General features: G+C 39.9%; 1 protein-coding gene across 2 annotated transcripts; it reads left to right on the forward strand.

Moving 5' to 3' along the window:
* The first annotated feature begins 696 nt into the window (after positions 1-696).
* slmb (beta-transducin repeat containing E3 ubiquitin protein ligase slmb) lies at positions 697-22,205 on the forward strand. 2 transcript variants are annotated; one of them, XM_074107731.1, is made up of 12 exons: positions 697-868; positions 5,575-5,691; positions 6,045-6,153; positions 8,307-8,493; positions 9,848-9,983; positions 10,209-10,337; positions 10,931-11,122; positions 12,078-12,221; positions 13,333-13,523; positions 15,092-15,209; positions 16,046-16,227; positions 17,014-22,205. In XM_074107731.1, exons 1-11 carry the CDS (start codon positions 827-829, stop codon positions 16,220-16,222), a joined length of 1,542 nt encoding a protein of 513 aa, XP_073963832.1. In that variant the 5' UTR covers positions 697-826; the 3' UTR covers positions 16,223-16,227; positions 17,014-22,205. The 2 variants fall into 2 exon arrangements, with proteins under 2 accessions (XP_073963832.1, XP_073963834.1); XM_074107733.1 differs by having other exon boundaries at positions 16,049-16,227.
* The last annotated feature ends 821 nt before the right edge of the window (positions 22,206-23,026 follow it).

Genomic DNA, 23,026 nt, shown 5'->3' on the forward strand with positions numbered 1-23,026 from the left:
GACAAAAGAGATCATGCTTAATCAGTTCAATAAAAAAACAGAGAAATTAAACTGCAATTTCCCATTTTAAGGGAAATTTATTTTGTAGTAACATTTTTAGCTGTCAATTTACTCACTTCCGATCATTCAAATAAAATAATTTATTTAGATTCCTGTTATTTTGCCATTACACACAGGGCTTCATGCCATTTATATTTATATATTTATTTATATATATTATATTATTTACTATTATTTTTATTTATATTATATTTTTATAGTTCTTTATTGCTTATCTAATAAAAAACAAATTAAATAATTTAAATAAAAAATACATCATTACAAAGAGCAAAGAAACATTTAACTACTTAAAACTAACTTTTTCTACATCGTACTTTTTCTACAACTTTTGTACGTACGGTACGATGTACGAGTATCCGAACGCTACAATGTGATGTAGGCGCCACTTTACTTATATTTACTTTTTTTCTAAAATTTCTAAATTCTTGAACTAGCGGCATAAATTACTTTGAAAAATATTTCTCACTTTATAATAAAATGTCAACTGCTACAATTTATAAACTTCATAATGAAATTACAATTATTTTAAATAATCACGAGATAATGACTATATGAATTGGTAATATGCCGCGAGCGATCAACGTCAACGTCATCATAATTTTCATTGACATTTATGTGAGCACATTTGTTGAAATAGCATCAGTCATAACGTGACAGTAGTGAGTGCTTGAGCTTGACGTCATGCGAGCGATGACCATTTAGCGATTGTGATTTAGTTGTTAGTGGTGAATTTAGACTATTTGATGTTTCAAGTGATATAGCAAAAATGGAGACTGAAAGGATGATAGAAGATACAACACCACCTCAGGTAAGCTTGAAATTATTATGTGGAGCATTACCGTTCTGTCATGGCTGATCCGCCATCTTTGGCACTACTTAGTTTGGTTTCGATTATTTTGTGTTTTGAGGGCAACCGTACACGCGATTTAATTTTCCTCTAATAATCATTTATTATTTGATAATTTTAATGTCTTCTAGCTCCATAACGTACTCTATGACCTTATAATGATTTTAAAAACGAACAATGTAACTTTTCCTGCATTGCGGACGTTTCCGAGAACTGTATTTTTTTAAACAAATCATTATTTTTAGTTTATCTTCATGCTTTTTTATTCAATACTGTTATGTTATCAACTTATATTAACTGCATATAAATCCGTATTGTTCTCTAATGGCAAATGAAAGTATCTAGCGTCAATTTATCGTGTTTGATACCGTTAGTTTTTGAAGAAAAAATCCTTTAAATTCTTAGAAAAATATATGAAAACACTATTATTATTGAAGTTCCAACACCTCTCCACCTAGAAATTACTCTTTCTGTAAAAATGACTTTCGTTATATATGACAAATCATGGTGTGCCACTTTCGTTGGTTTCGCAAGACCTGATGATGTTTCGTCGACGATCATGACATAACGTAGTGTTCCGCTTCACTGTTGATTACATGCGAGTATTATGAGGCGGCAGAGAGCTCTGTTTGCGTTTTACTGCCATGGTTACATGTTTGTGATGTATAACAATAACAACTAGCTACATATAGCCATGAAGTCAAAGAAAGAAGTTGTATTTCTTTGTATACTTTATTTTGAGCTAAAATTTGAGCCATTATTGTTGGTGTTGAGTCAATATTTTTATCCTTAAACTATTGTCAATGATACTTAACTTTGCCCTATTGTCATAAGCTATTTAAATATTTACTACAGCTTAAGCAAATATTTTTATGATAACAAAGTTGATGCACATCAAACTTGTCCAATTCTTCAGAAATTGGTACTGCATTTTTAATAGATGTAGTAAGGAAGAAAGAAAGAGTTTTATTTTGGTTGTATCAGTACCATCACCTTACAATAATAAGACTTTCCCTCTGTTTCACCGTCCATTGATACCGCTATTGAGCTGTCTCTGTTTGTTTTGTTCTAATAGGCGGAGACGGCATCACATTTATCCATCAAATAAAATTAATCAATGGGTGGTGAAACAGCCCCTTAGACTCTAAAACTAAGTTACGTGATGATACAACAGGACAACAAAATGGTAGGTACTACTAGTAGGTAGTACCCAAGATGTTGTCAGCTTTGTAATTTAATTTTGAATATTATTTCAACATTTGTAAAAAAATGTATTCAACGAACAATTTGTGCTGTAATAAGGTACATTTGGCTGGCTGTAGTATGTGAGTGCTCACACAGAAGACTTGGCCTATTTGTGTGTGCTACTACAGTCAATGTCATAAATGAACCGCATGCTTGTTTGCACCCTCCAATTAAAAAAAATTTTTTTTTTAATTATCAGACAACACAAATTGACTTAATCCCAAAGTAAGCAAAGCCTGTGTTATTGGTACTAGGCAGTCGATAAACATGCATAAATAGATACATACTTAAATACAAATTAAACAACCAAGACTCAAGAACAAACATTCATATTATCATATTTATCATATCTGCCTCCACTGAGAATCAAACCTGGTACTTCAAGCTTTGTAGTCAGGTTTGCTAACCACTGGGCTATCTGGTTGTGGAATAAACTACACTTGAGCTCTATCAAAACATACTGAGCAGCAAAAAATGTGGCCCTCAAATGTATGCAATAATAGGTAGTTTTGTATGTAGGAGTATTTCTCAAAAAGTTGTCCCGTCATGAAATTGACAAGAAACCAGTTTTGTCAAGAAATTATTAACACTAAGGACGAGATCATAAAACATAAACTGCATAAAACATCCAAAATTTCTTGATGTCAGGAAAATGTCACAAAATCTTGCGAGGAAAAAATCGTAATTTTGTAACTACATTGAAACTTTTTATTGGATCCAACAACAAAGATTATCTGACTTTTTATCACCTTTACCACAAGGTTTTGTATAATATTTAAACACAATATTACTTTTTTTTGTGTTGAAAGAGCATCAGGATATATATATATTTTTTAATAAGTGGACAACTGAAAATGGAAAAATTTTGTGCTGCTGAGTATAGTTGTACCCATTTTCATTATTTAAATATACTTTGGATAATAATTTATGGAATTTTATATCTCATAGATCCAAAAGCAAAACTGGTTTGGTTACTTTTTAGTAATTATACTTTAATGAGTCATTGCAGGTAAAACAAGTTATTAGGAAAGCACCTAGACAAGTTTCTTTACTGATGCAATAAAGTTAATGTTGTTGTTAATTTGCTTTCAATGACTTTAGAATAGTTTTAATATATTTTTTTTATTTCTGACTAATTTTTTAAACATATCAAATGCATATAATGAATAATATGTTGATGACTAATTACATTAAAAACCTTGTACTTATAACAACAAGATTGAACAGACAACAATATTTGATTGTAAAAGATACAATACAATACAATAACTCTTTATTGTGCACCACAGATAGTAAAGATGGTTGACTGTGAATAAAAAAATACTCCCCCATGGGTACCTCCTGTTCTACTGATTATTATTAAAAATCTAGATACTGTTTATACAGTCAACAAAGAAATTGGTTTACTACTAATGTCATTTGTAGCGCTTTAAACGTCAAATCCTATTTTCAGTCAAGTCAATAATGACCATCAGCCTTATTGTTTTACTTCTGAAGTACCGGCCAGATTTAGGGGAGGGCATCTGGGGCTACATCCACAGGGACTACACAAAAGAGGGGCCCTCATAATAGAGACTTCAGTTTTTTTTAAATTCCAACAACTAAAGTCTAGTAAACAACTTTTCCTTTGATGATTTTTTTTGCTGTTTTACCATTACCTATGGTAAGTTTGTACAAACATAATTATGCTGTTCTTAAATTGTTCATTTTATTTGGACCTTAGACCTCTAAATCCGGCACTGCACATACTTTAACCTGTCCTCTCCCAGAGGCACAAATTTGTGCCCAAATTCCTTTGATCCTGATATCCTGGGAGATGACAGATTAATCAAATCAAATATTTATTTGTCCTAAAACAGGGCTCAATCAATACCTAGGCCCATTGCTTTGTTACACATGAGTGAGAAATCACTATAAAATGCAAGTCATAATTTAGGGAATAGTGACTGAGACTACCTAGGTGTGATTAACGTGACAAATACACCTATTTGGGTTTACTTTACGGTCAAATGTTGATGAAATTACTGGCACTGGTGCTATTATGAACTTGTGTTTTATACACCAAATAGCTGTTGCCCGCGTTTTCGTCTGTAAAGAATTTGTTTATAGACGACCGGATGGCCAAGTGGTTAGAGAACCTGACTACGAAGCTTGAGGTCCCGGGTTTGATTCCCGGCCGGGGCAGATATTTGTATGAATAATTCGAATGTTTGTTCTCGGGTCTTGGGTGTTTAATATGTATTTAAGTATGTATTTATCTATATAAGTATGTTTATCCGTTGCCTAGTATCCATAGTACAAGCTTTGCTAAGTTTGGGACTAGGTCAATTGGTGTCAAGTGTCCCATGATATTTATTTATTTACTCCTCTTGTTCTGAGAGGAGGCCTGTGCCCAGCAGTGGGACGTATATAGGCTGGGATGATGATTTATTTATATATTGCGGCACGGGAACTATTCAATTTTTCTGTATGAAAACTATCTTATGTCCTTCCTAGGGCCACAAACTACTACATCTATATTTGTTCAGCGGTTTAAGCATGAAGAGGTAATTTACAGGTACAGGCACCTACTTTCGTATTTATATTTTTTTTGTCCGAGGCAGACACATGGAACCCTATTAGTGTTGCTAATGCTGTCTGTCTGTCACAGGGCTGTATCTCAAAAACCGTAATTAGATATATATAATAGAGTACTGAAAGTCATACATGTCACATCTATTGCCACTATAGAAACAAATATTACAAATTAAAGGGGTCCCAAACAAAACAACCAATATAAAACGACCCCACTAATTTTACTATTATTCAAAGAAACCAATAAGATAGCTTTATCTTTTCGTTTTACAGTAAAAGTACAACTAAACATCAAGTAAACAAACCCTGACATAACGAAAATAAACCACACTTTATGAATAAATTTTACTTACCTTATTTAATTTTAATGACCAAAAATGAATTCACAACCTTTTGTCCACCCAAATCACGGTATCACAGTAATTTTGTATTATAAATTAATACGTTATAGGTTTGATTTTTGTCACAATATCGCGATTAAATTTCAAAACGTCAGAGCATCAGAGCCAAAAAAGTTGCGGACGCTAGGTGGCACTGATGTCGTGCACAGAGCCAATAGCAGTCCTCTTTTGGATATAGGCCTGCCCCAATAAGCGCCACTGCATCCTGTCCTCAGCTGGAACGCATCCAGTTCCTACCAGCAGCTTTTCGCAGATCATCACTCCACCAGGCCGGAGGGCCACACTGCGTTACGTACATTTTACTTAGAAGTAGGGCTCTGCTTACACTAGATTTTTCAAATTTGTATGGTACCCTTGGTGCGCGAATCCGACTCGCACGTGACCGATTTTTGTTGATGACTAACTACTGTGGTTGTGAAGTATATTGTGAAACTATTTTTTGAACAGGTGACGTCACTCACGTCTCTGGACACGGGCGTGCGTCCCGCCCCGAGCTGTCCCGCGTACACGGCGGAGCGGGACACCTGCCTCAACCTGTTCACGCGATGGACCGAGACGGACCAGGTGAGACACTAACAGCAGGCGACATCACTCACGTCTCTGGACACGGGCATGCGTGCGTGTGTTCCGCTTAAACGGGGGTAGTCATAAACTGCTAAAATTCTGCTTACGTAATACTTAAATTAACCCTAAGGCGCAAGCCACACAGAAGAGACGTGGGACGGGGCTGCTTGCATCAGTTTACTTAAGAGTTACGGTACGGTTATTTAAGAGACAAGCCGGAGACGACCTCGCCCCGTCTGCGACGCGGCCCCGTCCCATGTCTTCTGTGTGGCTTGCGCCTAATAGAGAACCCATGCGGTCGATAAATCGCCTCTGTTTTATAAAGGGTTATTAACTGATGATGGTGTTTCCAGGTGGAATTTGTGGAGCAGCTACTGGCGCGCATGTGCCACTACCAGCACGGACACATCAACGCGTATCTCAAGCCGATGCTCCAGAGGGACTTTATCACCATGCTGCCGAGTGAGTACACAATGTTCAACAACTAAAATGGGTTATATAAAGCTGAAAATTTAAGTAAATGGCCTGGGACTGTATTGTCTAACGGCTGAATACTCGCGATTACATTCGCCATCTCTTTCTACCCTCGTCCTATACCGTGTGACAAAGAGAAGCGGTGAAAACGATTGTGATTCCGAGAGCATTAGACAATAAGGTCTCTATTGTATGTAGTAGTAACGTGTCCATATACCTATAGGTAAACAAATTCATGTTCGAAATTCGAAAAATTACTTAAGCTCCATATTAATTCTGTGCACTACTACGTACAACAGGTCATTTACTTAAGTTTTTAACCTATAGTACCATTTCGTGTAAAACGCAGCTGGTCTAAATAGCAAATTACTTCAAATTAGCAAGTGGTCAAAAAAAAATTAACTTGAGATCGACGTAGCTACGCTTCGCGGAGCTCCTATTACGCGTGGCTGGCTGAGGCTAATCTAACCTATGTTTTTTCAAGTTTTCCACAAAAAACAGGTTAGAACCAGTTGCTTTTTAGACCCTTTGGGTACTTAGACCAGCTGCTTTCTGGGCGAAGTGATACTATACCACTAAAATAAAAGAAGCTGCACTTAAGTTTAAATTAACAAGACTAGTGTTTACCCGTGGCTTCGCACGCGTAAATATTATATATGACAGTTTAAATTTCTGAATTTTACAAAATTTCCTCTGGAATTCCCAAAATTTGCATCATAGTCTTTATTGGCGTTGCATTATACCTATAATATTATAAACAACATTGCCAAATTTCATGGCTCCACACCCTTTTGAGATTTCACGTTTTTATTCCTATCCCGTGGTAATATCAGGATAAAAAGTAGCCTATGTGTTATTCCAGATCTCCAGCTCTCTACATATTAAGCCGTTTTAGCGTAAAGGAGTACCAAACATACACACAAACACGAAACTTTAAAATTTATATTGTTAGTAGAATTTTTGACAAGACCAGTAACCAAAGGAAGTATGTTATAGTAAAACCTAGATGGCCTTAAAAATCTGGAAAGTTCAGCATTTCATTTATTTACATTGATATTCTGTCACATTTCCCTAACATATGCATGCAAAATAGACGTCAATCTGTTGAATCGCAAATTTACTATTTGAAATTCAAAACTCTACGCTCCAAGTAAACAAGTTTTTATTGAGAACTTTTGAAAACTGCGCTGTAGAATTTTGATGTAGAAAAACAGGTCGTAGGCGATCGGTGCTAGAGCTAGCCTAAGGCTGCGTTTCCAGCAAAGATGTGCGAGAAATCTGTTTGTCATGGGTCATGGACCAATAAAAACGCTTCATTTACCAATCCTCGCACAGCACCTCTCTGATGACAACAACTGACCAGGCTAGGTAAACAGCCTTAATTCCTCGCAACACTCGTATATCCTGCAGGTACTTCAAGCGTTTAATCAAGGTTTTTAAGCTGCCTGCTTCTGCTTCAGTGGACACTGAAGCGGAGCGAGGCAACGGAGCGGAGAGTGGGTAATACGGAGCGGAGCGAGGACGAGGCTGCGGCGCCACTGAGGCGGCGACGAGCGGAGCGGAGAGGAGACATGTAGGGATCGACCAATCCCTACACGTCTGATGATAATGAGGCGAAGACGAGATGTGGATTCAACTAATATGATTGGTCGATCCCTGCACGTCTCCTCGCCGCTCCGCTTGTCTCCGCCGCAGCCTTACACGAAGCGGAGCGAGGGCGTAATACGGAGCGGAGTTGCGGACTGTGATTGTCCATAGGCACGGAGTTAGATAGCGGAGTGGAGCGAGAAAGTAATCTGAAGCGGAGGCGCGGAGCGGAGCTAGATAGCGGAGCGGAGTGAATAAGTAACGCAAAGCGGAGGTACGGACTGTTTTCCCACTCGCTCGCGCTCGTTTCTCCGCCTCGCTTCGCCGCTCCTCTTATTCGCTCCGCTATTCGGTATTGTATAGCGAACCTACGCGTCCTACCATTCCCCGGTTTCGTATGAAATTTTATATCATGCAAATCGAGTTTCGCTCACTTAAAGTAGCTGGATTGACTGGAAATTTTGTGTGAATATAATGGATAAACTGAAGAGGCGTGCCTTAGTAAAAATCTATAGCTCTCTCTGTTATTACTAATTGTCTTATTTCTTTCACAGAAAAAGGCTTAGATCACGTAGCCGAGAACATTCTCTCGTACCTGGACGCGAGCTCCCTATGCGCCGCCGAGTTGGTTTGTCGCGAATGGCAGCGCGTCATATCCGAAGGCATGCTGTGGAAGAAACTGGTCGAACGGAAAGTCCGTACCGACTCGCTGTGGCGGGGGCTCGCCGAGCGGAGAGGATGGTAAGCTCTTGCGATGTTATGCGCTCCTGGTACTTTCAGATGGAGAAATGCTTGAAAGTTGAAACTATAATTTAGGTGATAACGCATGCGCTCAGAGACGTTAATTAACTATAAAAGATAACTTAAACTTTTGTGTAATTAAAGTTTCCGAGTACGACGGTTTTATGGTAAGTGATCTGTTAGAGAGGTTCCGGCGGGTGCAGGGTAATAGAACAACTCTTTAAAAGCTATGGGTCCCTGGTACTGCGCGCGTCGTACGGATTTTCCCTGCCCCCTCGCCCGCAGGCGTGCATCCGCGAAGTGCACCCGCGCCAGCTAGACTATGGCCAACGAAAGCTGTCCCAGACAAACCGCGGAAAATAAAAATAAAATGAGGCTGACAACACTTACTGTACAGTTAAGGGCAAAGATTATCGACAAGGCCAAAGTTACAAAAATATGTATACACGACTTTATGCACTTAACATTAAGGCCGTGTATACGTATTTTTGGAAGCCGTGGTGGCCGAGTGGTTTGACCTATGGCCTCTCAAGCAGAGGTTCGTGGGTTCAAACCCCGGCTCGCACCACTGAGTTTTTCGAAATTCATGTGCGGAATTACATTTGAAATTTACCACGAGCTTTACGGTGAAGAAAAACATCGTGAGGAAACCTGCACAAACCTGCGAAAATTCAATGGTGTGTGTGAAGTTCCCAATCCGCACTGGGCCCGCGTGGGAACTACTGCCCAAGCCCTCTCATTCTGAGGGGAGGCCTGTGCCCTGCAGTGGGACATAGGCTGGGATATAGGCTGGGATGATGATACATATTTTTGCAACTTTGGCCGTTGATCAATGTCTTTGACCCAAAACTGATACCAGATTAATTGATGCTTAGCTTTTGGTAAATTATAGGTAATTAAAATTAACTCGAAATTATAATCTTCCGTCACATTCATCATACATTCAGCCGAAGTGGGTGGCACTTTGATGCACTCTTCATACAGATCCTTTGAGTATGGCCTTTCACAATTTACATCAACTGTAAAGATGCATCAATTTGTGGACCATTTTGATGAGATTGGCGTTGAATATATCTTCTAACATTTTAACTCTAACATAATCTTATAACATTTTCCATTTTGAGGTTGGTAGGAGGTTGAATTAAACAAAATATAATAAATTTATTTCTTAAAGCAGAAATATCAAAATTATCTAAGCCGGGTTAGAATGACAATGTCAATTTTGACAGTCTCAAAAGTGATACCAGATTAAAAAATGCGTGGACAGCTTTCGCTGGCTACAGTCTAGCGTAGGCCCTCAAGGGTTAAAAGGCTCAACTCTGACATTTTACTAAATCTTCCGTCTCTATTCCAGGATCCAATACCTGTTCAAGCCGAAGCCGGGCTGCCAGCACCCGTCTCACTCGTTTTACCGCACACTCTACCCCAAAATCATACAGGACATCCGTTCCATAGAAGACAACTGGCGTATGGGCCGTCACAATTTACAGGTACATCCAACTAGTGTAAAGAATAAAACCCAGGGATCTACTTAGTCTCGCTCTGCTAAGCTGTTTCAACCAGAGTTGTGCTGTGCGAAGATAGGTAAATGAAGCATTTCTATTGGTTCATGAAAAACACATTCCTCACAACACATCCTCGCACATCTCTAGTGGAAACTCGGCCTTAAGCCGACTTTAGATAAAATTGTAACATATTACTCTTTTTTTTTTCAGAGGATAAACTGCAGATCGGAAAACTCGAAAGGCGTTTACTGCTTGCAGTATGACGACAACAAAATAGTGTCGGGGCTACGAGACAACACTATCAAAATTTGGGACAGAAAGACTTTACAGTGTGTTAAGGTGAGCTATGGTTTATTAAATTATTAACATTTTGAGACATGTTTACATTTATTTACTATATTGTGAGGAACCTACGTACAGGTCGCTTCACAAGAGCTGGCACAAATGGATTTAACGAAAGTAATAGTCCCTTGGTCATTTTTTTAGGAAAATTACAAATGGGTGACATTTTCACATTGGCGTGAATTTTTTTTTTTTTTTTTTATTCGACTGGATGGCAAACGAGCAAGTGGGTCTCCTGATGGTAAGAGATCACCACCGCCCATAAACATCTGAAACACCAGGGGTATCGCAGACGCGTTGCCAACCTAGAGGCCCAAGATGAGATACCTCAAGTGCCAGTAATTTCACCGGCTGTCTTACTCTCCACGCCGAAACACAACAGTGCAAGCACTGCTGCTTCACGGCAGGATTAGCGAGCAAGATGGTGGTAGCAATCCGGGCGGGCGGAATTGTATTCAAATAGGTAACACACAGATACTTTCATTCACTCATTCAATCCATTCGAGCCAGCTCTTGTAATCAACCTGTACAGTCAACTACAAAGACTGACTTAAATTGTGATCTAATCGTGCTAACCCTGAATACCACAGGAGCTCCAAGGGCACACGGGCTCGGTCCTCTGCCTGCAATACGACGAGCGCGCGATAATCTCGGGCTCCTCGGACTCCACGGTCCGTGTATGGGACGTCAACACGGGCGCCATGCTTAACACACTCATACACCACTGCGAGGCTGTACTGCACCTGCGGTTCTGCAACGGGATGATGGTCACTTGTAGCAAGGTTTGTTGTATTCTATGCTGTCCTGGTACTTTCAGATGGAGATGTACTTAAAATAATGGCTATTTAAGAGATACCACTGTGCTCCAGACTCGTCAATTAACTCTGATACAGTTATACACCTGTAACAATATGAGATGATAGTCACTTGTACCAAGGTCAATTATATTCTATGCTCTCCTGGTACTCTCAGAAACAGATCTACTAAGTCTGATAGACACTTAATAGCCTTATTCATAAAAAGTTAGAGCCTCCTTGAAGGCCCTATGCTAAAAAACATGATTCATAAACGTCTGTTAGCGCTAATCAGTCGATCAAGGCTCTGCTAAAGTCAGAAGACCGTAGACCCTCCTTTATCTCCCTGCTAAGTCACAAAATGGCCGCCACAAGTTTGAACAGCTGACTTTGACAAGAGCAAAAAACCATACCAAAGATATTTTTAGTGAAGGGAGGTTACGTTAAGATTAAAAAAAATCCAGGAAAATTTATTTTCAGGAATTTTTATTTGAAAATCTTCTAAATTAGGTATTTATTACTGCTACTTTACTAACAAGTAAATATGAAAAAAAATAATTAGAATGATTAATATAATTACTTTTTGCACTTAGGTACAACATAAACATGCGGATCGGAAATGGCGGGATGGAACATCTCGATTTTTATCTTTTTCCTGCTAATTGGCTGTCACTGCTGTCAATTTTTTTTTTTAATTATCGATGAGGCCATTTTTTGTCTGATTTGTCAAGATGGCCAATATAACGCGACTAATCCGTCTATCAGCAGCTCAACAACTAGCAGACTGCTAGCAAGCGTTTATGAATCATACTTCTTGACAACCGTCTAACAAGCTTAATCAGTCTGCTAAGTAACAGACCGATCAAACTGAATTGAGGATTTTTTATGAATAAGGCTGTAAAACTCGATATGCCCTTGACGGTTCTCACTGATCGCTCCGCAGGACCGTTCGATAGCGGTGTGGGACATGACGTCGACGACGGAGATAGCGCTGCGGCGGGTGCTGGTGGGACACCGCGCCGCCGTCAACGTGGTCGACTTCGACGAGAAGTATATCGTAAGCGCGAGCGGCGATCGCACCATCAAGGTACATCTTTATATGGTATAAAATAATTCGCTGCATGTATGAAAGAAAGTATCAATGAGGGCTATCGCGTATGAATTCGCCGCTAGAGGCGCTAGTGTAGCGTGAGGTCTCCGAAATGTCAAATCTCATAGTTTTTGGGTGAGCTACGCGGGTTTATTTATAATTAGAATAATTTTGTGAATATTTTGCAATATTGAAATTAATTATGGCAAATATGCGGTCCGGGGCAATGAATGTCTGTGTTTTGAGACAGTTTTGTCTTTCGGAAACCTTTTTCCTCCCTTTTTTCGGAACTACGGGACTATGGAACACTGTGGCATGCTCGATATCTTTTGGTACGGTTTTAAGGTGTATTAAATATGATTTTAATCTAAACTTTGTTTTCACGTAATAACAGACTTTGAAAGCCACACTTAAAAACCTCGCGCAACAGTACGCCATCTAGTGAGACAAAAAACGATAGCCCTCATTTAGACCGCAGCAACTTTTTTTTGAGTAAAACGAAACGGTGCATCAAATGTCACCCACACCATGCTGGAATGAAAGCACTGTATAATACAACTAGCTGGTGCCCGTGCCGCTGGTACCGGTGTCTTTTTTTATTTTTATTTTCTAAATCTATTAAATAAGAACCTTCTCCTGACAACAGCAAACACAACAAAAAAAGAATTAGCGAAATCGGTCCAGCCGTTCACGCGTGATGCCGTGACCAAGGGAAATATGGATTCATTTTTATATATTAAGGTTACTTTGCTCTGCGACCTTACAATAACGATAGCATGTAGCGAGAACATGGAAAAAAATAAAGTTAGTTATAATGGCGACATCACGGCCGGCGCTGGTCTTTCTATAAATATTTCTCTATATTTCGACGCTGTTGCATGCATCACAGATAACAAATATATCTAACAACAACCAACAACCCTATACAGCAGAGTTTCTTAAAGTGAACCCCGTAGGGGTCCGTAGCATGTGTATCAGGGGTCCTCAGAAGGTCAGTCTGTCAACATGTTTATTAAAATAATATTAGAATAAATTTTTTGACAGGGGTGCGCGGAATTGTTTAATTTTTTGCCGTTCAGTATACATGAACTCGTTCTCTCCTTTCCAGGTGTGGAACACATCATCGTGCGAGTTCGTGCGCACCCTCAACGGCCACAAGCGAGGTATCGCGTGCCTCCAGTACCGGGACCGGCTCGTTGTCTCCGGCTCCTCAGACAACACCATCCGGCTGTGGGACATCGAGTGCGGACAGTGCATCCGGGTGCTCGAGGGACACGAGGAGCTGGTGCGGTGTATACGGTCAGTGCTTCAACAGAACAGGGGCTTCAACGGCTCAGCTGTGTGCAGGCAACTTGCGGGGCAGGCTTGGGGTCTCCGGCTCCTCAGACAATAGACAACAGTTCTATTTTAGTCAGTGGCGTAGCTACCGGAGGGCTAGACGAGGCAGTGCCCCGGGCCCCCCAAGCTCAAGGGGCCCTTCGGACTCTTGACTTACAAAGTATAAGTGACAAATCTGGCGAACGTCGAATTCGGAACACGACGAATACGGAACAAACGATAATAAATATGCGTAAATCCATCCATATACCAAACACATAAATTGAGAATACGAAAGTATAGACTGCATATGGCTACATTTCAGCTATGAATATTTCGTAGTGTTTTGCAATGTGGGCTATCAATGTTTGTTTCATTAGATGGCGCACTGCAGCGTGAGGTTTTTAAGTATGGCTTTCAACGTCTGTTATTACGGGGCGTGAAAACAAAGTATTTTTCATATAAATATCATATTTAATACACCTCAAAACCGTACCTAATATAGGCCATCGGTATAGAATAGAATTGCATAGTCCCGTTTTGTTTATAAAAAAGGAGGACAATGGTTTCTGAAAGACAAAACTGTCTCAAAACACAGACATTCACTGCCCCGGAACGCATAATTGCCATAATTTATTTCAGATATTGCAAAATATTCACAAAATTATTCTAATTATAAATAAATCCGCGTAGCTCACCCAAAAACTATGAGATTTGACATTTCGGAGACCTCACGATACACTAGCGCCTCTAGTGGCGAATTCATACGCGATAACCCTCATTGTGACGCTCGATGGCGAATAACCGGAATGCGCTTGGTGGGCTTGCCTCGCGCTTGCTCACATTCGTCGAAACTATTTGAGAGAAACATGCCATTCTCTTCTAACGACGTAAATGAGACAGAGACATCATGTGTCTCTATCTCTACTCGTCTAGGCTCAGTTGGTGAACTTGTTGGTTGTTGTCAGTGTACCGTATCCTTAGTGTCTCACTAGATGGCATAACGTATCGTGTTATTTGTGTTCTCACTGGTGCCACCTATTGGAAAATCGAAGGAAAGAAAAATAGCCAGTTGAATAGCCAGTATTAGGGTGATACCATTTGCTTGTACTAGGTGGTGTCTCTGTTATATTATCTACTTTGTGCCCAGGGCTTTAAGTTATCTAGCTACGCCACTGATTCTAGTTAGAACAGAACAGAATTTGTAGGTCCCTGTGGCCAGCCTAAGGTTTAACGCTAAACAAATCTTAAAAACCCATTAAAAAACTATGCCTCACTTCTGTCTATAGTAAAGGTTGCCTGGAAGATCTCTACATACTTGTGTTTTCTGTACTGCTTACTCTGTACCGGATAAAATCTTAAATCGAGTTTAGCATCGACATGTTTCGTACTAACTCGTAGCCCGTCCTCTGAGGAGCAACGCGACTCGGCGGCCGCTGCAACACGCGCACACAAGTGGAAGGGCTACGAATTAGCCCGAAATATGTCGAGCTAAACTCGATTTAAGACATGAGTTATGTATTGTAAACGGTGTACACGTATCGTTACAGTTTCGACAACAAGAGGATAGTGAGCGGCGCTTACGACGGCAAGATAAAGGTGTGGGACCTCCCCGCCGCGCTCGATGTACGCACCCCCCAGCAGGAGCTCTGTCTCGGCACGCTAGTGGTGAGTGCGCACCCTAACCAGACGATATTGACGAACGGTGACACTATTTACCGGCACGGATAATACCGTCATGGAAATACCGACCCGATATTACGTATACACGCCCATGCAAACCGGTGTCAAACTGACAAGAGTATCTATGGGCGTGTACACAAAATATCATGTCGGTATTGTACGTACGGTAAATAGTGTCAACCAGTTCGCCGCCTGCGACCTGCACTGCCACCTGTCCCGTTGTCTGTCTGTCTGTAATCAAATCTTGCCAGTTAAATTCGACCAACTTCCAGTGGTTGGATCTACTTGAAATTTGGTATGCAAATGTAAATGTACTAAAAGAATTTCTTTGCTCACCCGGGACCTTATGATAGCTAACACATATGTATCTTGCATAAACTTAGCCATCATAAGGTCGCGGGTGAGCAAAGAAATTCTTTTAGTTCATTGATATGGACCTCCGCAAAGTAACGCCTGATTCAATAAGTAGTTTGGGTGACAATACAAGTACAGTCAGCAAAAAAAGCTTGTATTAAAAATGCAATTTTTGACAAAAACTTTTTTCGGAAACTATTTGCGAGGTCAACATGAAATTGGTAGCACAAAGGTTCCACCTCGGCCAAATAAGTGCTCTATCCATTTTTAAACATGTTCCTTTCAAATGAATATGTCGCTAAAGTAGAACTTTCAAGTTGACAGACACGTCTATTGGCATTATTGTTTTGTGACATGCAGATAGACCACATATTTGGCTGCTGGTACGTGGTTCAGTTTCGTAAACAAGTTATTATTTGCCGCGTGAACTCTAGCGCCGACAGCTATAGAAGCCCGTTTGCCCCCAGGAGCACACCGGGCGCGTGTTCCGGCTGCAGTTCGACGAGTTCCAGATAGTGTCCTCCTCGCACGACGACACGATCCTAGTGTGGGACTTCCTCAACTACGGGGGCGCCTCCCCCGCCGCGCCGCCCCCGCAGCCGCGCCCGCGCTCGCCCGATCACGAGCGCGACCTGTATGACTAGCGCAGGTACGGACACTATACTTGCACGACTAGCGCTGATACAACCATACACATTATACTTGTACAACTGGCGCAGATACGCACACGATACATACACAACTAGCGAGGTACGCACACGATACTTGAACAACAACCGGGGTACGCATACGTTAGTTGTACGATTATACACGATATTAGTCACAGTGAGTACTGTGCCGCAGGATACGAACAGTCACGAGTACATACGACAACTATTGGTACGCACACGTGAACAAATACATACTCGCAGGGTACGGCATACGTGTATCCATGTAGTGCAGCAGATGTACGGGCACGACTCATTTACATGACTTTGTACGCGCAATGACTCATTTACGACCAGCTTCATGACAAGCACATTAAGGTCGATTTAGTTGCAACTAAGGTAACAAGTTTGAGCAAGTGTGATCAAAAATATCTAAACACGACTTTATTGTTAAAGGCGTAGAAGCGTGTTCCGATATTTTTGATCAAATTTTTATTTACAAGTTTATGAACTCGACTGTACAACAACCGAGATACGCACACGATACTTGTACAACTAGCAGGATACGCTGACGATACTTACACAACTAGCGCCGGTACGCACACGACACTTGCTCAACTAGCCTCCACGCTATTAGGAAACACTACGCTTACCCGTTTCCAACTCAATTAGAGTTCATTATCAGAGCAATACAACCGTTCACCAGTTTGATCAACATTTGAGCCTAACATCTGGTAGGATGGTGAGTTTAGCGGCCTGACACTTATATTTAAAACATTTTTTTTTAGTTTTCAGGTAATCATTAAGAGACCACAAGGAGACTATTATTATTTTAATAATATAACAAGTGCGATAGTGTTGTGCGTTCGCAATGATAGATCTAAAAGAAATCGTGGACTATAATAAATTATTATTAAATATTATTATAATATTAAATGTTAATTTTTAAACTGTTTCCGATATGACGTTACCACTACATAGTGCCCTGGGTGTTGACTGAATTGTATGACTTGTATGTTAACCGCGGTGACGTCACTCATATGGGATTCTGTCTCGCTCTTTTGCGTAATAAATTGACTTCAGACGCGACGTGTCATATTCCATTGAGAGAACACGTCAACGAGTACAGATACAGCGGTTTTCTTTTTTATCGGAAAAGTTCGTATTAATTGTGCTCTCTCAATAGGGCATATTAGGCAAAGCTCTGCGCAGAGGGCGACACTAGCGCAAACCTCCATGACAACGTTAGTTCTCTTTATATTTTGTCGCCGTGACAGATCATGACCAATCTCATTAATATCTGCCACAGCGGAACGTGCAAAAATATTTGACACGTCCTACCAACCGTAGAAATAGTCGTATCACATATTTATGCACCCTTTGTTGTGTCAGATTTTGGTGCTGGTGACTGTACCTATAGAAATCATGATATATTTATAAGTAACATAATAACATGATAGTTTCATAAAAAAAAGATTCTCGAGCCGGTGATCGAACCCAGATCTTCATAAGTTCATTATGCCTGCGTACCTGAGTATGTACTAGCGTTTTAGAGTTACAGTTTATATAAATGGAAAACAGTTTGTAACTGGAAACCGGAAGAATTAGTAAAAATAAAAATAAAAAACAGAAAAAAAGGGTTAGTATCATTTCGTCTAAAAGGCAGCTGGTCTTGGTAGCAATTTAGCAACTGGTCTAAGTAGCAAGTGGTCTAAGAAGCAACTGGTCTAAATATCAAGTGGGCTAAAATTCTGTGACTCAAAATCGACGGAGCTCCGCTGCGCGGAGCCCCTATTCCGCGCGGCTGAGGCACTTCGCGCCTTGACGCAACTCTAACCTAACCTATGTTTTTTCAAGTTTTCTACGATAAATAGGCTAGGACCAGTTGCTTTTTAGACCACTTGCTACTCAAACCAGTTGCTTCTTAGACCACTTGCTACTCAGACCAGTTGCTTGTTGGACCACTTGATACTCAGACCAGTTGCTTCTTAGACGAAGTGATACTATACCGATAAAAATGTGGAATTTAATTTTGACTTGTTCTCTCGAAGAAACGCAGAGCGCCCAGCGGCTCGGAATGAATAGACCCTAATATTGCGTTGCGTGTAAGAAAGAGCGAGATATAATTCCGTTTTACGTGTAAGCGTTTCTTTTTTTATTACAAAAACAAAACTAATTTGATTTGAAGAGGCTATTGCCTTGCCATAGCGCTGGAATGCAAGTTGTTTACAGCTTATATTCCTTTCAAGTAAAATAAATGCAATTTTTTTATAATTTCTTTAAAACTGTTTTTCTGTTTACGTTCTATTGCGTTTGAGACGTAATCAGTGACGTCACTTATTTGAAATCCTGTATTTAAAAAAAAAACAAAAAACTGTTTATTAAAATTATGGCTTCGAATGGATTAGCTTTACCAAAATGAATAGACCAAAGCGCATCATATAGGTTGATCAACTTTTTCTTGTCACTCGTTGCTATAGTTACGGTCTCCTGGGTCACTCTTTAAACCGTAAGTTTATAGGTTTAAAATTTACCAAGTTTTAAGCCTCTTCTATAATTTGGTCATCTAATCAGCACGGTAGTATAATGTGACACAACATTGCTTCTTTTAAACTGTACTACTTTTATCCCCTCGCTGACGGGACAGAATAACAACAAGAAATAGTTGATCCACCCATATACAAAAGGGTTAATCAACTTTTTAACGTACCATCAGCCAAATAAGTGGTCTATCAATTTTTAAACAAGTTCCTATTAAATGAATATGTTGCTAAAGTCGAACTTTCAAGTTGACAGACGCGTCTATTGGCATTATTGTTTTATGTCATGCAAACGATTATCAACTTTAGGGTGGTAGATCACATATTTGGCTGATGATACCTTGTTGCCTGGTGACGTCTCCTGAGTTACTTATTATGTATGTATGTAAATTCTTTATTGTACAAAATAAGTAAACAAACAATTGAAAAACAATGAGATATATGTACAAAGGCGAAAGGGTAGGTTGTTATTATTATTATTATTATTTCTAGATAAAATTAATATTTCGTTTATTTCTGATTATAAATAATCCATGCCAAGTTACTTATTAAAAGTATGTTTCTATGGGGTAGAAATCCACTAAAAGTTAGGAGTTGTGACAGTTTTAAGACAATGGCTTGCAATACATAACATCCTAAGCATGCTAAGTATACATTTCAAACATTTTTCTAACAAAGTGTATCACTGATGTCTCCTGAGTTACGGGACAGGAGACACTAAATAGTTGATTGCCCCTTAAACTAGTTACTAGTACTACTTACTAGTTAGGAACAGAAAAGATCGGTTTTCTTTTTCATTCTGATATCTTCTATCTATATGAATCTTCAGGAAAACGAAGAAAACCGCCGAGCCCCGAGCGCCATTAACATTAATTATGATTGTACTCGGGTGCATCAACTATTTCTTGTTGTTATTCTGTCCCGTCAGCGAGGGGACAAAAGTAGTACAGTTTAATAGAAGAAATGTTGTGTCACATTATACTAAAACATGCCTATTATATGGCCAAGAAGGCGCTTAAAACTACCACAAAAATGCATTGAAAAGTTTTCTTAATTAATATTTCAAGTTAATTGTTTTGGTCTAATTTAACATCCCTTAAAATGTTGGTACTTAATTCGTTAGCCCCTTATATAATTTACGACTGAAACTATAGCTAAAGTCTACTCTTTTTGGTGAAGCTTAAGTCCTATATAATTTACTTACATTACCAATGTCCTAAGCTATTTTTTAACTTGCCACAATGGAATGAAGATATGTACTGTCAAAACGCAAGACTAAACGGATGGTGACATTATTTTGTAAATTTCGCAAAATGTAAATTTGGTTCGATTAAGCTTTGTATAGAGAGGTAAATCATAAGTGAATTTTATATACATTTAGAGTTTATCGTGGCTTATTTCCATTTTTATGAACTAAGGCCGAAGTGGTAAGCTTAAGCGTCCGCCATATTGTTTTTCAGACAGGTCACTTTGGTTGATTCATTTTCTCTCGTTAGTGACGTACAAGGTTTTAATGCCAACGCTAGCTGGCGCGGGTACACGTCGCGGGCGCTCGCCTGCGGGCGCGGGTGCAGATACAATCATATTATGCACGCGACGCGCGCGGTTAGCGCTGCTCATACTATAGGCGTCCCCCGCTCCGTGCAAACCGCGTCAGCTAGCGTAGGCCCGGTATAAAAAAATACTTTCAAAAAGCTCATTAGGAATGAGGGCTATCGCGTATGAATTCGCCGCTAGAGGCGCTAGTGTAGCGTGAGGTCTCCGAAATATCAAATCTCATAGTTTTTGGGCGAGCTACGCGGGTTTTTTTAAAATTAGAATAATTTTGTGAATATTCGCCATTACCTGAAATTAATTATGGCAATTATGCGTTACGGGGCAATGGATGTCTGTGTTTTGAGACAGTTTTGTCTTTCGGAAACTTTTGTCCTACATTTTTTCCGAACAAAACGAGACTACGCAACACTGGTTGCTCAATATTTTTATGCTACGGTTTTAAGGTGTATTAAATATGATTTTAATCTAAACTTTGTTTTCACGCCCGTAATAACAGACTTTGAAAGCCACAATTAAAAACCTCACGCAACAGTGGCGCCATCTAGAAAGACAAAAAATGATAGCCCTCATAGCCACCTAAAATGTAAGCAGTTATCCAACACTTGGCTTGCCACTTAGCATATTAATTTCGGTGATCTTAACCGAAAAACTTAATTCACGAAAATGGAAGTAATTCTATGAATGTTGACTCTACGATATACCTCGATCTCAACTGTTAGAACTATTGGTTAGTTATGCGATCCTAGTACTATAAAAAGACTTGATTCTTACAATTGGGTTTTCTTTAACCTAGATCTCATTTATTATGTGTTTAGCCAGTCTATGGTTGTATCGAGCAACTATGAGGGGCAGGAGAGTTTCTTCGGTCGATGGTTAGTGACAATGGATTGCAATTTTTGACTTATACTACAAATCGCTGTCATACCGGACGTCAAATCTCCAATTAAGTGTATTTTTGGTCTCAAAAATTTTGACGGCTGATTTGACATTGGTTGGCTTTAGGGGGGAAGGGGGGCGCCACCAGGGCGCCAGGTACTACAGGGCGCAGCGCGCCAGCTCAACTTAATCACTCGATTTGAATAGGTACCTATTTTTATCGATCTAAAAGAAAATACTCAGCGTATTAACTTTTATTGACTTAGTGGGAGTATGAGTTCCTATTCTGTGTAACAAACGACCTGTCATTTTGTCGCTTGTATCTAAAAAGGCGCCAAAGACATGACTTACCAGGGGGCCTAGATGGCTAAAGCCCTGAGTAATTTGGTGCAACACACTCACAACATGAATGAAATGAATGGGTAATTCATGTTTTTAAACACAGTCCGTCCGTTTTAGTTCCATTTCGACATCGAAATATATGTATTATAAATACTTATTTTTAGTAAAAGAGTACAGTGGTAAGCCCTTAAAATGAAAAGCGAATTGAAAGGTGTACTTTGCTCGTTTTAGTTTTGCTTCCCATAACCCACCAAAATGTGGAGAATGGTGAGTAATTCTTCTTTCATCAGGGGTGGTGGATTTATTAAGGCAATAGTGGTACATAGCAGAAAAAATAAACTTTTTTTGAGACTGGAGGAAGAATTTGACTGAAGAATTGAAAATACTAGTAACATCTCTGAATTTCAAGATAAAACAGTAGGTAGGTACTAACAGTTGCGATCGAATAAAAAAACGCTTTTTATTATAATGCTTAGAAATAGTTGAATTTCTAGGATTATGACGTGATTTAATAAAGCAAATAAATTTGTATAAATGCATTGAATGATAATATCTGTGTAAGGTACATCGAACGAATGATGCCCCAAATGGTGTGACTTGTGGCCGGACTTTCAATGTATGGCCTATGTGAATGTATGAAGAAATAAACTTTGATGTTAACTAAAGTCCGTGTTTAGCGATGCCCTTCAGTCTAGCTCTAGCTCTCCCTATACCACCAAGTGCAAAACTCAAACTTCGTATGTTGCGCTGACGCTTATGTCATTTAATACGCGAGTGAAAGGGACGGTGCGATACGAACTTCGAATACCGGTATTAGAATTTTCGGTATTGAAAAAATACCGGTATTGCAAAAAACGTCCGATATTAGATGCTCTACTCCTGCGCCTCCTAAGGCTACTGGACCGAGGGCTACTTCAACGCCAAATAAGCCCTTGAGCACTAAAGTGCACGGGGAGGGGTTCACATTGGTGCAGAAGGAAAGCAAGGCTGGCCAGAAACCTTGCAAGAGTCAGTGTGGCTGCAGAACCGGATCCAGGCTCCGGGCTGAGGGCGGCCACGCCGAACACGGCACTGTACGTGTCGTGTCGTGTCTAGATCACACCGTCGCTTTCGCAGATTTACGTCCGCCGGAAGAGCGGATACACGCTGAGGGTGTTCCAGCTGCAGTCGCGTCACTACGCGCACTTCAGCTCGTTTGTGGTGCGCGTGCCGCGGCTGCTGATGGGGACCATCGCGAGTGCTGCCTTCTGGCCGAAAGACGTCGTGTTCCGGGGCACCATGCCGCAGATGAATGCGACGGCAGGGACGGTGACTCAACGGGGTTACGCCGTTTTGACACCTAACTAGTTTGTTTATACTCTATAGTACAAAAAAGAAAAACAAAAAGGACCTAGAAAAAACTAAAGAAGAAACTAGTTTTGTTATTTATAATTTATACTCGTATGTATGTTAGTCTTTAAGGTATTTATCGTATGGGCTGTGTTGC

This window comes from Choristoneura fumiferana, chromosome 26 (assembly GCF_025370935.1).
Source record: "Choristoneura fumiferana chromosome 26, NRCan_CFum_1, whole genome shotgun sequence".
NCBI lineage: Eukaryota > Metazoa > Arthropoda > Insecta > Lepidoptera > Tortricidae > Choristoneura > Choristoneura fumiferana.